General features: G+C 51.2%; 1 protein-coding gene across 2 annotated transcripts in view; it reads right to left on the bottom strand.

Moving 5' to 3' along the window:
• Positions 1–691: 691 nt before the first annotated feature.
• The window catches only part of SH3GL1 (SH3 domain containing GRB2 like 1, endophilin A2), a 58,623-nt gene continuing 43,269 nt past the window's right edge, over positions 692–16,045 (bottom strand). Inside the window, exons 4-10 of one of the 2 annotated variants that reach the window (XM_035118096.3) lie at positions 15,798–15,941; positions 14,555–14,688; positions 11,863–12,021; positions 11,599–11,702; positions 9,861–9,985; positions 6,776–6,829; positions 692–5,136 (exon numbers count right to left, since the gene is read on the bottom strand). In XM_035118096.3, the coding sequence (XP_034973987.1) occupies positions 4,937–5,136; positions 6,776–6,829; positions 9,861–9,985; positions 11,599–11,702; positions 11,863–12,021; positions 14,555–14,688; positions 15,798–15,941 (920 nt within the window). In that variant the 3' untranslated portion in view covers positions 692–4,936. The remainder of the gene's footprint in view (positions 5,137–6,775; positions 6,830–9,860; positions 9,986–11,598; positions 11,703–11,862; positions 12,022–14,554; positions 14,689–15,797; positions 15,942–16,045) is intronic. The other variant, XM_035118097.3, reaches the window with a different exon arrangement.

Raw genomic sequence — 16,045 nt, 5'->3', positions numbered from 1 at the left:
GCGAGAGGTGGGATTGGGGAACAGAGCGGCGCCGGGACATCTCGCGAGAGCAAGCGGCGAGAACAGTTGCCTGAAAGGAGCCCCTGGGAACTGTAGTCCTTTCTCTGGCTCCCTTTCCCTCAATGGCGTGCGGGGGTGGCGGAAGTGGAGCTTTCTCTCGTCAGCCAGGTTTGCGCTCTCGCGAGCCTTGAGCCGAGGCTTCTGGCTGGTGAGGGTTTGCCGTTGCCCGGGAAACAAGCCACACGTCGCGGCACACCAGCCAGCGTCTTGCGGCACAGTAGTGTGCCGCGGAACAGCGGTTGAGAAACGCTGCTTTAGAACAGGTATAGGGCAACCTTGGCTCTCCAGATGTTTTGGGACTACAACTCCCATGATCCCTGACCACTGGTCCTGTTAGCTAGGGATCATGGGAGTTGTAGTTCCAAAACACCTGGAGAGCCCAAGGTTGCCTATGCCTGCTTTAGAATGACAAAGCCGCAAATGTGGCTTCGTGTACCAAAAGCAACCTTACGAATGGCTTACGAATGGCTTTGCTGGCCAGCCGGGGAAGATGGGAGTTGGGAGTCCATCGACATCTAGAGGCCCGCAGCCCCCCCCCCATTCTCTTCTAAATGATACAAAGGAATGGCACCGAAATCAAAAGGAGAGGGGAGAAACCAAACAACAAAAAAAGAAAAACCCACTGCCTTCAAACATTTAATACTTTTTTATTTCAAGGATACAAGGTTTTTCGTGGTTTTTTTATTCCAAAACAGAAGGGGAGAGGGGAGAAATAAACCCATGAACAAGAACAAAATAAGATGTGTTTCCCATGCCCACCCCCACATAAAATTGTCCAGAGTAAGTAGAGAGAGAGAGAGAGAGAGAGAGAGAGAGAGAGAGAGAGAGAGAGAGAGAGAGAGAGAGAGAGAGAGAGACTTGCTTCACTCCAACGGAACAAGTGCCAGGAGTTATACCCTGGCGTGACAATGCTACAGATTAAAAAGCCAGTATTTACAAAGCCCCTTCCCCAATATTTTTTTGTTTTGCTTGTTCTTCCTGTGGTCCTGGTAAATATTTGGGGTGAGGAAGAAGGGGAGGGGGGAGGGAACAGAAGTCTGGGGTGCAAAATAGCCTCACACACATAACACAATTGGGCCTGGAACCCCAAAACAGTTTCTTAGTGAATTTAGGGAAGAGAGCTTCCGAATACATGGACTACCAAACTTTTCACTCCAGCCAGACGATACCTTGGGAGTCACGTCAGGGGTAAAAAGTATGAAATATCTTACTACATGAATGTGTAGAGAGGGGTGGATATTACAACAATATTTAAACGGGATATTGAAGTTAGGACAGTGAAGGTGGTGGTGGGGAAACTAAAGCAGCTTGTAGGAGAGGCGATCGCGGACGAAACCCGGCCCTCTCCAACCCCGACACTTGCTGGACAAGGAAGAGAAATTAACTTTGAATAAGTTGGCTAGGGTATACCTATATAAATAGAACGTGCACGAGAAATGTTGGGGGAAGGAAAGAGAGAACGGACAAAGGCAAAAGGCTATTTCTGAGACGGTGGGTGGAGGGTCAGGAAGCCCCACCCCATCCCCCACAATTCATAGGTATAGGCTGGATCTGTCCACCACCTTGTCGTGGTCCTCTGCCAGCCCCCCCCAAAAAGGTCAGCACCACGGAACCTCGGGGTGCAACGAATCTGGGTGCTTCCTGGTAGCACCAGCTGTGCCAGAGAGAGTTGGGTCCAGCCCCCTTTTAAATCCCAGCAGAGCCCTCCCTCCACCCCACCCCCAAAATCATTTGCAATGTCGTTTTGGTGCACTGTGAAAAACAGAGATGGCGGTGAGGATTGCTGCCAGGCCGTGCCAGTAAGCCTCGCCAGGGCCCCCTGGCAAAACAGAGGGGGTTCCCAAGAGAGAGTCCTTTTGCACACTTTAACCCGGAGCCTCTCCCCCCCCCCCACTCAGGTGGAAAGCCAGAGCAAAGGCCTCCTGTCCACCTGCCCGAAATGCCATGGGGTGTGTGTGCGTGAAATCCCGAGAGCCCTTTAAGCGGTTGGGATTGGAAGGGCATAGCTGCCTCTGCCAACCCCCAGCTAAGAAACAAAGGATTGTGGGGGAAGGAGCAGATTGCAAAACCGTAGACGCACCCCACCCCTCAAAGCCGTGTTTAGTCCCACTGCCCCGCAGTGGGAGAACATGAAGACATTAAGAAGCCAGGGAAGGGTGTTGGCAACAGAATTACGAAAGGGCGTTTGCAGAGCTAGCTGGGAAAAGTAGACCCAACTCTTGCTTTTTGCTGCAGCCTCAATACTGAACTGGGGGGCTGAGGAACATGGAAGCCATACGCCCTCTCTGCTTGGTCTAAGCTGTTGCTGGACAGGAACCCCAAGTGGAACGTTATATATTTGGGAGGGGAGTGTAGGAAGACAATCACGACGGATGTCTTGTCGGGGGGCTGAGTGTGCCTGCCCCTTCCCTTGTAACCAGGGGAGTGCCTGCATCTGGGGCACGGCATCTCCCCCTACCCACCCAGAGGCGGCTCAGGCAACACGCCTGCATCCTTCACAAGGCCAAGGTCCAATGCCGTACTTCACGCAACAAATCGGAAAAATGAACTGCAGCAGCATTGTCTGGCCTCCAGCCTCGTGCCTCTGATATATTTTGGAGAATGGGCTTTCACCACCGAACTGCTACTTATTGGGAGGGAAGGAGTTTTTGAACAGTATATAGAGAAAATGCCCCCGCCTGTAGAAAGCTTGCGCATCAGGGAGGGGGGAAAAAAGGCAAGCACCTGGGAACCCCGCCCCAGTGTGCCCTTTCGTAAAGATGCCCCCCCCAAATCTCCCCTCTAAGTGAAGCCTCCTGGGCTTCTCTGCTGGTTCCGATGTGGGTGCTTCTCAGGGCAGCCCCTTTGGCTTAGCCAAGGCGGCGACGGCTCAGTTTGGGGACCGTGCACTCACATACACAATCCTTGGCACTATAAAGGATAACTGGGGGGCCTTTTGAGGTGGTGGGCTGGCGTTTGTGCCTCACTTTCTCCAATTCTGACTCCCCCCCCCCCCCCGAGGGAATGCTTCTGTAAGACTGCCGCACCTTGCATGCAGGGTGTAGCTAAACAGGGGTGCCGCCCAGAGGTCTCTGGACCCCCGACTCATCACTGCTGGCCTGATGGGAGGTGGAGACCAGCGGCATCTGCAAGGCACCCCCTTGGCCTTACAGTCCAGAAACTGAGGCAGCGCAGCTAAGGAGGCTCATTAGGAACCACATCCTGGGGCACTCGGCCCCCACAACTCCTTGGCCGGAGCCGCGACGGGCAAGAGGACTACTGAAAACCATCCCTGGAGGGAATCGACGGAGCCTGGAAGCCAGAGGACTATAAAAAGGAGAGGCATATTTTGGAGACATTGGCTCAGGGACGGGGGGGTCTGGACAAGTACAAATTGCTCCCCTCCTCTCTTTCCCAACTGGATTTCGAGAGGGTTCGAGAGGAAGCTGGCGACAAGGCACATAGAGAGGGGACGGAAAACACACGGAGGGTTGTGTGCCTTCTTTCGGCGAAGGCCCTGCAACTGGGTCCGAGGCAAGAGGAAGCCCGTGGCCTGGCCCGTTGCGGCGGTAAGGCGAGGCTTTTCGCAGAAGATCTGCTGGCTCCCCACCCCCCACCCCGGAGGCTGTTCCCACACTTTTGAAAGTGAGCCAGCCTGGTCCCTTAAAAACATGTTGCCAGGGGGAACGGTGACCACCTCCCCAGCGCCACCAAGTTGCAGCTGATACAATGAACATGGCAAAAAAAAAACCACTGATGCATGCCAGGCAATCGGAGATCAGAGAGGGCAACACTCAGCTGGCCGGCTGTGGCCAAGTTATTTGGGGAGGTGGAGAGAGGCGGGGAGGGGTATGCCTCTGGGACTTGCACACTCTTTCCAGAAAATCATGAAGGGGGGGGGGGAACGTGCCTTTAAACCGACACCGTCCAATGTTAGTGCACAGGTTATGTGCCCAATTTTTTGCTCCAAACCAAGCCTGGGGGTGGGGGGAGAAGGGACACCTTGAGATGACTTTAAAGGGGGTTTTAAATTTTGAAAGGGGTCAGGTGTGTTTTCGTTTCCAATGGTGCAAGTGCCCCGGGTACGAGGAGAAAAGCAGATCTCTGGTAGTGTTTAACACGAGTCAGGCCCATGGCAAAAGGTTGGGTGGCAGGCAAGTGACTTCTCATCTTGTTGAGCTGTTTTGTGCTTCTAAGACACATACACACACACACACACACACACACACACACACACACACACACACACACACCCTGCCGCAGAGGGCTGTTCTCCAGGCCAGCCTGGTGACTTCTGCAATTGCGCAAGGAAGACGACTCGGGACAATCACAGCCGCCTGCCTCCCCCTACAATTCCCCGCCCCCCGGCTGTGGGCAGTGTGTTGCTTTGTTCGGCATTGGAAAGACAAAACGCCGCAAACCAAGGCAGGGCCGTGAAGGAGAGCCCAGATCGCGAAGCAAAACGGGAAGGCCACAAGTGTACAAAGCACAGGGGTGCCATTTGGTCCAGGGCCCGGAAAAAGAACAGGCAGGTGGGCAGAGGAGAGAGAGAGAGAGAGAGAGGAGACAGGAGCGTCAGTTTGTGCATTGCCCCACTCAAACAGCTTGGCTCCCATCACCTCTGCCAGGCCGGGCTACTGATAGGAGCACAGTTACACCCCCCCCCCCAAAAAAACGTTCCTGCTTGCTGGACGGGGGATTAGTGTTGGGTATATACCACATGGAATGTAAGTTCGAGGGGTGGGGAGGAGAGGTGTGCCCTCGGCCTCTCTCTTTTTCGCCCCCCCTGTCGGTGTGCAAAGGTGGACGGGAGGCCGAGCAGACAAGGGGCGGGGGAGGAAGGAAGAGGAAGAACGGAAGCGGTCGGCTTGAGAGCGGGGTGTGTGTGTGTCCCCTTTCACTGAGGTAGCGGGACCAAGACTTCCACGTAGTTGAGGGGGAAGAAGCCCGACTGGCCGTTGATCATGCCCTCGTACCAGTTCTCGTCAATCTGGTTGGTCAGCGTGATGATGTCGCCCTCCTTGAAGCCCAGCTCGCCGTCGTTCTCCGGCTCGAAGTCGTACAGCGCCTTGCAACACGGCTGGTCCAAATGAGCGGCTGGAGAATTCAAAGGGGAGTGGGGGGGGTGTCAGTTAGGGCGGGGGCACTGAATCTCCGCTGACCCCCCTCCAACCCACCATGCACGATAAGCACCACCTCCTCCTCCTCTAAACCAGGAAATCCTACTGCTCTCGACGTCCAGATCCAAGATTCAACCTGCACTTCTCCTACAAACCTAAGCTAGTTCCTAGAAACGCTTGGCGTATGGCTATGAGGCCCTTCGTCTTTGGCTTCCTATTGTTTGCCTAGGTGTTAAAAAAATAAAAATGAAATCATCACCAAGGCCCTTTAGGCAATTTGTGGACGAGCCAACGATAGCTGGTGCTGGGGGTGCGGGAGTTTTTTGGATTTGATATCCCACTTTATCACTACCCGAAGGAGTCTCAAAGCGGCTAACAATCTCCTTTCCCTTCCTCCCCCACAACAAACACTCTGTGAGGTGGGTGGGGCTGAGAGACTTCAGAGAAGTGTGACTAGCCCAAGGTCACCCAGCAGCTGCATGTGGAGGAGCGGAGACGCGAACCCGGTTCCCCAGATTACGAGTCTACCGCTCTTAACCACTACACCACACTGGCTCTCGATGGGAATGCCGATGGAGAGCTGAGGCGCAGGAAACACCGTTTGGCGCAGATGTGAACAGGGCCGTAGGAAATGAGTCAGGCCACTGGGTCCATTGAGCTCACAACGAGTGGCCGCTGTTCTCTCAAGGGTTTCAGACACAAGTCTTTCCCCAGCTCTGCATGGAGCCTGTGGGGATCAAACCTGGGACGCTCTAACTGTGGAGCTACAGTCCTTCCCCATAACTTCTGGGGAAACACTGGGTTGGCCTGCACCCTAGATTTCGACAATCGTTAAAAAGTAAACCGGGCTCCTTCCGAACCAAGGTTTGCTAACGTGTCCAAAATGGGGCAGGAACCCTGGAGAAACCGCTGCCAGTCAGAGTAGGCGCGTCAGAAGGGCCATTAGTCAAGCTCAGTGTTTCCCAAAGTTGGGTCTCCAGCTGTTTTTGTACTACAACTCCCATCACCCCTAGCTAGCAGGACCAGTGGTCAGGGATGATGGGAAATGTAGTTTAAAAAAAACAGCCGGAGACCCAACTTTGGGAAACACTGAGCTTGACTAATGGCCCTTCTGACGCGCCTACTCTGACTGGCAGCGGTTTCTTCAGGGTTTCATACTCCTCCCAATCGGACCTGCTACCTGATCCCTTTAGTTTGAAATTCTGGGGGATAAGCTTAGGGTTTTTTGCATGCAGGAAAAGCAAGCAGGTGGTCCCAGACATAGGCTAGCCGCGCCACCCTGGTTTCTGAGAGGTCAGGGGGAACTTCCTGTTTTCTTTCACGACCATGAGGACTACGAACTTGGGTTTCCAAAACGAGTTCTACAACTGGCACCGAAATCCCTGCATGCGGAGAGTGACTTGCGAAGACTCAAAAGTGCACAGCCCCAATTAAGAGAGCATGTTTTAGAGGCGGGAAATCATATTAGCCTGGCGACAGGGACGCCAGCAACAGATTAGGCAGAGGATGGAGGAAGGAAGCAGGAAGGAAGGGGAACAGGCCGTGCAAGGAATGTGAAGGGGGGGGAGGAGGAGGAAGAGGAGATGAGAGGTGTCAAAGCAGGGGAGGGAACTCACAAAAAATCCTGCTGGGGGTCCGTGATGGTTTTTCGGATCGGAAAGAGGAGGAAGCTGCTCCCAGAAACGAAAACAAACAAACAAACAAAAACACAGACATGCTTACAAAACCCACGAAACGTTTAATGCAAAACACCCAAAAATGTGAGGCGCAGGAAACAAATTGGGTGTGGGTGTGTGCAGGGTGGTGGAAGGTCTGTTAGTGAGGAAGCGCTTGGGTCAGCAATGGACAGCCATGGAAGCGAGAGGTTAGGGGATGTGCGGTCTCGTTCTGGTATCTCTCCCCGCCCCCCCAGGTCTGGATAGGATGCAGAGAGAGAGGCCATGGGAACCCTTGCGGGGAGGGATGCACACATCCTGATACATGCCCCAGAGTTGCTGCAAGGGGCAGGTCATCTTTCTCTCCCCCGCTTCTCATTGTTCCAGGTCACCCGGGGCAGCCCCGAAGGGGAAGCTCTCCCTGGTCACGGGAACCAGGCACGTTTTTGCATTCAGGACAATATTCACGACTCTGCCCTTTTTGAACCTTGCCGCAATCCGTAGTGTTATTCGCCACCGCCGCCACCAAATTTGGCTTTCACGGTGTGTTTTGCAGCTTTTTATTTTTCCATGTTGTCTGCTCTCTTTTTAATTTTTTTTTTTGGGGGGGGGGACACAGCCCCTGTTTAGTAGCTCCAAGGATGAGTTACTTTTCGTTTGCCTCTACTTTTGATTATACCTTTTTTTTAAAAAAAATGTAAATAGGAAAAATAGCAACATGGCAGTAGAAGAAATAATCCTGTGCAAATCACCCCCCTCCCAGAATGTTACAATCTGCTGTGCTGAAATATAAATTATACTGTACTTTCCCACGTATAAGACTAGGGTTTTTTTTTTTACTTTGAAATAAGGTTAAAAATCTAGGGGTGTGTGTGTCTTATACACGGATAGTGCAAATGCCCATTTTCTAAAATTGGTGTCCCCAAAAGTAGGGGGCGTCTTATACACGGAAAAGTACAGTACTTTAGAAGACTTAAGGAAACTTTTTTCTTAAAAAAAAACATACACACAAAAACATACTGAATGGTTTAATTTATTTTCCCCAGTGATGATCTTTAACCTTCCAAGGCCCAAAGGGTCTTTAAAAAAATAACAACAACGTGTAAGAGAATGAACTTGAAGGTGTGAACTAGAAACTAGAAAACCCCCAAGATGAACCTAGTTCACACGCCATCCAGCAATTCTGGGAACTGTTTGTTAGATGTAAGTAGGAGGTTTTTCTGAACCGATTCCGTGAAAATTTTGGAAATAGCTCATTCCAAACACCGGTTGGCCAATGACTTGCACCAGCCTTGACTACGCTGGGCCATACTGGCTGGGGCTGATGGGAGGGCTAGCTCATTCATTGCGGAGTTGGAAGGGACCCCAAAGGGTCATCCAGTCCAATTCCTACCCTCCTGCAATTCAGGAATCACAATCCAAGCACTTGATGCTACAGTGTGCTTTGACATTGCAACCCATGGAGAATTGATCTTACCCAGGGGTTGGCAAACTATGGCCCGTGCGCCAGATCCGGTCCAATTGCTCTCTGGATCCGGCCTGCAAATGGTTCTGCAATCACCGCTTGGATCGGCCCGATCTGCCGCCGGAGCCGCCAGCTCCCAACCACAGGCAGAGTGGCAGAGTAGGCAGGCAGGGGGAGGGGAGGGGGTGGGGGAGAGAGAGAAGCCCCCTCCTCTGCGTATGCACACTCCTGCGTGCGCAGTCCGGCCCACCACTAGGTCTGGGGGATGGTGAACCGGCCCCCTCCAAAAAAAGTTTGCTGACCCCGGATCTTACCCATCAAGGTGTCCCCCCAGACGTTCCGTTCAAATCTACTCTTCACCCCTAAGGTTAGATGCTGTCTTGTTAGGACAGCAGAGAACAAGTCCTGCTCAGAGTAGACTTTAGAATGGAATGCAACCCATTGTGTACTTAATTAAATAGGGTTGCCATGTTTCAAAAGGTGAAAACCCGGATGTTGAGGTGGTGTTGTTTTTTGCAAAAATCGCCAAAAAGAGATGCGGTTTTGAGCTATTTTTACATGAAACCGACAAAAACAACACTGCTGACATGGGTTGTTTGGAATTTCCAGGACACTTTTTTTTGCCAATTTCCGCCCGGACGCTGCTTCCAACTACAATGTTCTGGGTATGTGCGGGAAATGTATGGCAACCCTATTGGATTGCATCCCCGCTAAGGTAAACTCCCCATCCCTTTCGAACTCTGACATGCAGCAACGTCCGATTCGATCCTGTGGCTACCCTATTTTTCTAGAAAAGATCTTCCTTGCTTTCCTTCTACTGGTTTTCGTGCAGATTAAAAAAAAACCGTGAGTGGTGCTGTGGTCTAAACCACTGAGCCTATTGGGCTTGCCAATCAGAAGGTTGGCGGTTCGAATCCCCCGACAGAGTGAGCTCCCGTTGCTCTGTCCCAGCTCCTGCCAACCTCGCAGTTCAAAAGCACGTCAAAGTGCAAGTAGATAAATAGGAACCGCTGTGGCGGGAAGGGAAATGGCGTTTCCGTGTGCTCTGGTTTCCGTCACGGTGCCCCGTTGTGCCAGAAGCGGTTTAGTCCTGCTGGCCACAAGACCCGGAAAGCTGTCTGTGGACAAATGCCACCTCCCTCGGCCTAAAAGCGAGACGAGTGCTGCAACCCCTTGGTTGCCGTTGATTGGACGTAACCATCCAGGGGTTCTTTACCTTTTTTAAAAATCAGCCCCAGCTAGCCTGGCCAATGGTCAGGGAGGACAGTTCTCGTTAAGCAACATCGGCGGGTTCAGGTTCTCGGTCCCTGATCACCACTTCAATGCTTAGCGCAGGAGTGGGGAACCTTTGGCCCTCCAGGTGTCGCTGCATTTCAACTCCCAGAAGCCCCAGCAAACGCATAGGGAGGATGGGGGTTGCAGTTAAAAAGGGGGGTCTCGTGTAGCAGAGGTGTCTCCCATCCAACGCATTTGGGGTCCCCTTTGAAGCCACCTGCCCCCTTGCCTCTTGGGATTGCCTCGAGCCGCTACCCTCCCAAGCAACTCAAGCTTGGGAAGGGGCTACTTTGGCCCCGCCCTTACCTGAGACTTTGGGGGCGGGGTTGCAGGAAAAGCCGCCGTTGGATTGGTCACTCTCTCCAAACTCGTAGGACTCCCTCGGTTTCGGCTTGTATTCTCGCTTGGGGCGCGAAGAAGTGTCTCTCACTCTGGGCACAGGAGGAAGAAGATTTGTCATGAGGAGCGAGATTAAACCAAGTTTCAAATTACAGTCGTACCTTGGAAGTAAAACGGAATCCGTTCGACTTCCAAAACGTTCGTAAACCAAAGTACGGCTTCCGATTGGCTGCAGGAAGCTCCTTCAGCCAATCGGAAGCTGGGGAAGCCCCGTTGGATGTTCGGCTTCCAAAAATAGTTCGCAAACCGGAACAGTCACTTCCGGTTACAGGTAGGTAGCCGTGTTGGTCTGAGTCGAACAGGAGCCAAAACGTTCGAGAACAAAGCTGTTTGAAAACCAAGGTCCCCTCACCCCAATTTTTTTTAAAAAAATACTCACTTGATATTTTTTTAAAACAGATGATTATAAACATGTCCAACAGCAAACACCACATTTAAACTCACATTTAAAAGAGTAAAGTCGAGGAAAACCTACAGCTGGTCAATGGGAGATGGTTTTATTTATTTCTATTTATTTCTTGCATTTATACCCCTCCTTTTTCTCCATGGAGCTCAAGGTGGTTTACATGGTTTTCCCCCTCCTCATTTAATCCCCACAACAACAACCCTGCGAGGTAGATTAGGCTGAGAGTGAACGCGTTGCTCAAGGTCACCTGGTGAGCTTCATGGCCGAGTGGGGATTCGAACCCTGGTCTCCCTGGTTAGAGTCCGGCACTCTAACCACTACCCCGGGACAGACTCAGGAGGAAAGCAGTGGCCTTAAACTGGGGAGCGCTGATTCTAGCCAAGTTACAGGATGTTAAGATCTGGCCTGCTGGGCCAAAATGGCTCCCCACACCAACCCTTCATTTATTCGAAGCTTAAGGAAGACAGAAAGGCACAAATGCAAGTCATTCCTATGCATATTTATTAGCTCTTGCCTATATTAATGTCCCCACCTTTCTACACTTGAAGCGGGAAAGGAACGTCCAGTTGAAATATCTTAAGTCATTTGAGATAGAAATTACCTTGACAGGCCTCAATAAAAATTTTAAAAGTCCTTACTCAGCTTCGAGGTAATCCGTACGGCAGCGGGTGGGAGACTTTTTGTGGCTAGTGGGGAGGGCCTCTCACCTGATGTCAATATGGTATCGGACAATGTTGCGCTTTGAAGCCCCAATGGTTGGGGCTTCAAAGCACAGCACAGGGCCGTGAGACCTCTCTGCAGCTTGTAGCAACGACTTAAGTCTTTCTTTCTTTGCTTGGTGCGTGGTTTTTAAGGTATAGCCTGCCAGCTGATCAACAGAGGGGTGGGCCTATCATGCTTTGCCGCCCGAGGCAAAACCTGGGTTGCATGGCAGCAGGTTCCGGCAAGATTTCCGCAAGATCTCGCTGGAAGCCACCACCACTTCACCACCGGCAATGGAGGTGACAGAGTGTCCACAGGGGCACTGACTCTTGGCGTTGCACCGTCCGAGACAGGGCCGTCCCTGGATTAATTTCCCTTTAGCCACTTTGAGCAATATCCCATTGGAAAAGTGGGATTAGATGACGCCCAAGATCTTACAGTCCCATAGCGGTGGACTGCACGCCGAGTTGTGCATTCTGCAGCAAAATGAGTGATTTGTGTGTGTGTGTGTTTTGGGAACCACACAGTAGTGTTTACCTGCGTTTGAGTTTGTCTGCGAGCTCCTCGAGGATCTGCACCGCTTGCCTGTGATAATCCAGCTGGGCGTCTACAAGCGCTGACAGCTGGCTGACTTGCTCAATCTGCAGTAAAACGGAAGAAGAGACTGGTTGTTGTTGTTTTTTCAAAAAAAAAGAGGTCCTGGCTTTTGGCAGAAACACCCACGACTGGATCAGCGTACAACCTAACTCGCAGAGAAGAGGGGCGTGGGTTCTGGGGAGCCTGGGTTCAAACCATACTCACATCCGTCTCCAGGAGGTTGTGCATGCTCGTTTCCGCCACTTCCTTGGACTCCTCAAACTTCTCCAGCGCTTGCCGCAGCTCCTCATCTGGGATCTTCCCCTGCCTTTTCTTTTTGTAGTCAAAGTCCAAGCGTCGGCCTTCCAGCTTCTTCAGATGGTGCTGCAGAGAGGAGAAGTCGAGGGGGGGGGAAGTGAATTCCTCCCCGTAAAAGCACAAGTAACAGCAGGTTTTGGGGTCTTGAACCTCGCCCCGATCCGGAAGCACATTAGCAATCTTGCAGGACGTGTGCAAACCACGAATAAAGACTCATTCGGGAGGCACTTCTGGAAGGAGTGTCCGGTGCCGAGCAAAGTGGTCAAGAGACTAGAGGCCGGATTCAGTGTGCTACCGGAAGCCAGTGCGAAGACTCCCAATAGCAGAACATTTCACCTGCGTCCCCCATGCCTCTCCCAAATTCCGGAGGGTTGGGAGAACTCCCAGCAAGGGGGAGGAGAGGAGAGATCGTTCCGTCAGGCCTGGTCCTAAAAGATCTACACTGGCTCCCAGGATGTTTCTGAGCACAATTTAAATTGCTGGTGCTGACCTTTCAAGCCCTAAATGGCCTGGCCTGAAGGAGCATCTCCACCCCCATCGTCCAGCCTGAACATTGAGGTCCAGCTCCGAGGGCCTTCTGGCGGTTCCCTCACTGCGAGAAGCGAGGTTACAGGGAACCAGGCAGAGGGCCTTCTCGGTGGTGGCGCCGAGATGTCAAGGAAATAAACAACTATCCGACTTTTAGAAGACATCGGAAGGCAGTCCTGTTTAGGGAAGTTTTTAATGTTTGACCTTTTGTCGTGTGCTCTTTTATATTCAGTTGGAGTGGCTGGAGGAACCCTGTCAGGTGGGTGGGGTGCAAGCGATAAATTATTATGATAACTGTTTCTCTGACGGAACAATCGTATCAGCGCAAGGGTGAGTTCCACCCTAGGACTTGAGACCCAAGGTTCAAAATCCCCGTTCGGGCATGAAACGACTCATTGTCTCTCAATCTATCCAACCTCATGGGATTGGCTTGTGAGGATAAACAGGGCAGGGGATGGGGGAAGTGAAGAGCACCCAGCATTTCCTTATTTACAAAAAGTAGTTCTACACTACCCCATCACAGAATTGTAGACTCGTAGAGCTGGAAGGAACCCCCTGCAATGGAGGGCGGTGATGGTAAGTATCAGGGTGCAACTACAGAACATTAAACACTATTAAAAGCAACAGAAAGAATCCTAACTAGTGACTGAATACAAGTAGGTAGCTGTGTTGGTCTGACACTGTTGAAATAAAGTAAAAAATTGTCCAGTAGCACCTTAGAGACCAACTAAGTTTGTTCTGGGTATAATTAATGTTTCATATTTGCTGTTGGCCGCCCTGAGCCCTGTTTTCAAAGCGGAAAGGGCAGGGTTTGAATAAATTTATTGTTGTTGTTGTTGTTGTTGTTGTTGTTGTTGTTAGCTTTCGTGTGCATGCACACTTCTTCAGATACTGAACAGTCAGTTTAAAAGGTCACTTTCGGGTTTGCGGCATTCGGGAGCCAAAACGTTAGAGAACTAAGCTGTTTGAAAACCAAGGTACGCCTGTACACAATTTAAAATATTGGCGATCGTTACGCAAAACAAACAAATGAAATGTCATAGCTGCATAAAAAGCCCTTTGAGAGACGCCCCCAAAGCCAAAAGCCATAGCTAGGTGGCAGAGCCTCTACTCTGCATGCAGAAGGTCCAGGGTTCAATTCTCGACATCGTATTGGGGTGGGAAACCCGTTTTAAACTCTGGAGAGCTGCTGCCAGTCCGTGTAGACAATACTGAGCCAGGCAGACCAGCACAACTGTCAGGCTTCAGGGACTCGGCTTCCTCCGCCTCCCCCCCCCCTTTTGGCAGTAGATAAGCACAACAAAGTGAAAGGAGTCTCTTACCAGTTCAAAGTTTTACTGATTACAGCGAGAGAACAAAGAACAGCGAGGGAACAAAGCATCCAGGGATGAGGTGCTCCCAATTAAGGGTTCCACCCATTGCCCCCCTTGTCACCCCCATCACTCCCGCCTCTTGCAACCATATCGTGACCACTGTGCTTTCTGTGCAGCCAACGTTATCTGTTCTCCTTGATTTTGGGCTGAGCAGATGGACGCTTTCCAGCAAGTCTGTTAACTCTCTCTCCCTCCCAGTTCTCATCCTCCTAGCTGTTCACCCCTCAGTTCTTCCCAACTTCAGTCTTCTGAACTGTGCCCCTCTGCAAACCACTGCTCCAAATCTATACAGTGGTACCTCTGGCTGCGAATGGGATCCGTTCCGGAGGCCCGTTCGCAACCTGAAAAGGCCGCATCCTGAAGCGCTGCGTCTGCGCAAGCTCGTGACATAATTTGGTGCTTCTGCGCATGCACAAAGCACGATTTAGCGCTTCTGCGCATGTGCGCACACCGAACCCGAAAGTAACCCGTTCCGGGACTTTCAGGTTCGGCCCGTTCGCAACATCAAAAGACGTATCCCGCAGCGAACGTAACATGAGGTATGACTGTACTGTCCTCCTGCTCCTGGGAAGATTCAGGATCCTGAGCAGGGAGAAGGGGAGGCTCCCACTGTTACTCTTCAGTGCAGCCCTCCTCAGCATGGACCCAGACAAGACAACGGCCTACGTTCTTATCCTATCAAGTGCAATCACGGTTACCTGGATCTCTTTCAAGTCCTTGTCGCACAAGTTCTGAAGGGGGTCGATGAAGTTCTGCTTGACTTCGATGTCCAGAGAGTCCTTAACCTCAGCCAAGCGCTTCATGGACTCGCCAGCATCGAGCAGCGCATCGCCTTCGTGCGGCGCGAAAGGGAAACAGCAGCGCCGGAAGAGCAGGGAGGAAGGGAGAGACAAGATAGCTGGTTAAAAGGAAAGTATACCAAAGGAACAGAAAAGATTGTTTATGTCCGTTACAACAGCTGCAAGGATGCTGCTTGCCCGGAGTTGGAAAGACGAGAAGGTATCTACTAGGGTGGAATGGCAGGTGGAACTACTGGATTACGCAGAGATGGCAAGATTAACCAGGAAAATCAGAAATCAGGAGGATCAAAAGAATGGGACAAATTTATATCATATCTGAAAGGCCACTGTAAACACTCTTTGGCAGGTTTTAAATAACTGATTGATGCTTTTGAATTATGGTGCTGGAGGAGACTCTTGAGAGTCCCATGGACTGCAAGAAGATCAAACCTCTCCATTCTGAAGGAAATCAGCCCTGAAGCTACGAACATGAGTTTGACCAAACTGCGGGAGGCAGTGCAAGACAGGAGTGCCTGGCGTGCTATGGTCCATGGGGTCACGAAAAGTCGGACACGACTAAACGACTAAACAACAACAAAATAACTCTTGCAATGATACATAGACTTTGGATACAATGGTGGACTGTAAATAAGAAGGACTTATAATATGCACTTTTAAAAGTTCCTTGAAGAACCCACAGAAGGGAGGAGGGACGTTTTGAGATTCGAAAGAATCTTGTGCAATTTTTATTTTTCGTGATTAGGAGTGTGAATGGATTTGTAAAATCAAATAAAAGCTATTCTAAAAAAACCCAATGAAACATCTTTTAAACATAAAATAAATAAAAGGAAATAAACGGAAAGCAAGAAAGCAAAGCAGTCCGGACAAGGCTGTGCAAAACCCACAAGGGTGAGACTGGACAGGCCACCGTTCAGCGACACAGCGCCTGCTTTGCATGTGGAAGGTCCCAGGTAGAGGACGCCTCTCTCTGCCCCAGCTGCAACAAAACATGTCTCTCCTGTATTGGTCTCTATGGTCACAGGGGGCGCTGTAACTCTCCAATGGTTAAAGTACCCTCTTCCATGGTCACCTGAGACACAGACGGATGCCAACCAAGCAAGCTAATAATAACAATAATAATAATATGGGTAGGGGTCCTCACCGAAATTGGAGTCTTCGCCCAGCTCCTTGCCGTAACGGATCATGGACTCTCCGAGAAGGCCTTCCGACTGCGGGTAGCCTGGGTTCTTCACTTGCCCCCGGATCTTGGACACGGTGTTCAACATGGTCAGCTTGGCCCGGGATGCTGGTGTAGAAAAGAGACGGCAGCCACACGAGAGTTTCCATCAGACCGTCTTGCCAACAAGTCAAGTCGATTGCCAATAATTAAGAAGGGGAGGGAAACTGAGG

The sequence above is a fragment of the Zootoca vivipara genome, chromosome 6, assembly GCF_965207765.1.
Source record: "Zootoca vivipara chromosome 6, rZooViv2.hap1.1, whole genome shotgun sequence".
NCBI classification, from domain to species: Eukaryota; Metazoa; Chordata; class Lepidosauria; order Squamata; family Lacertidae; genus Zootoca; species Zootoca vivipara.
This window is presented reverse-complemented; position numbering and strand designations above follow the sequence as displayed.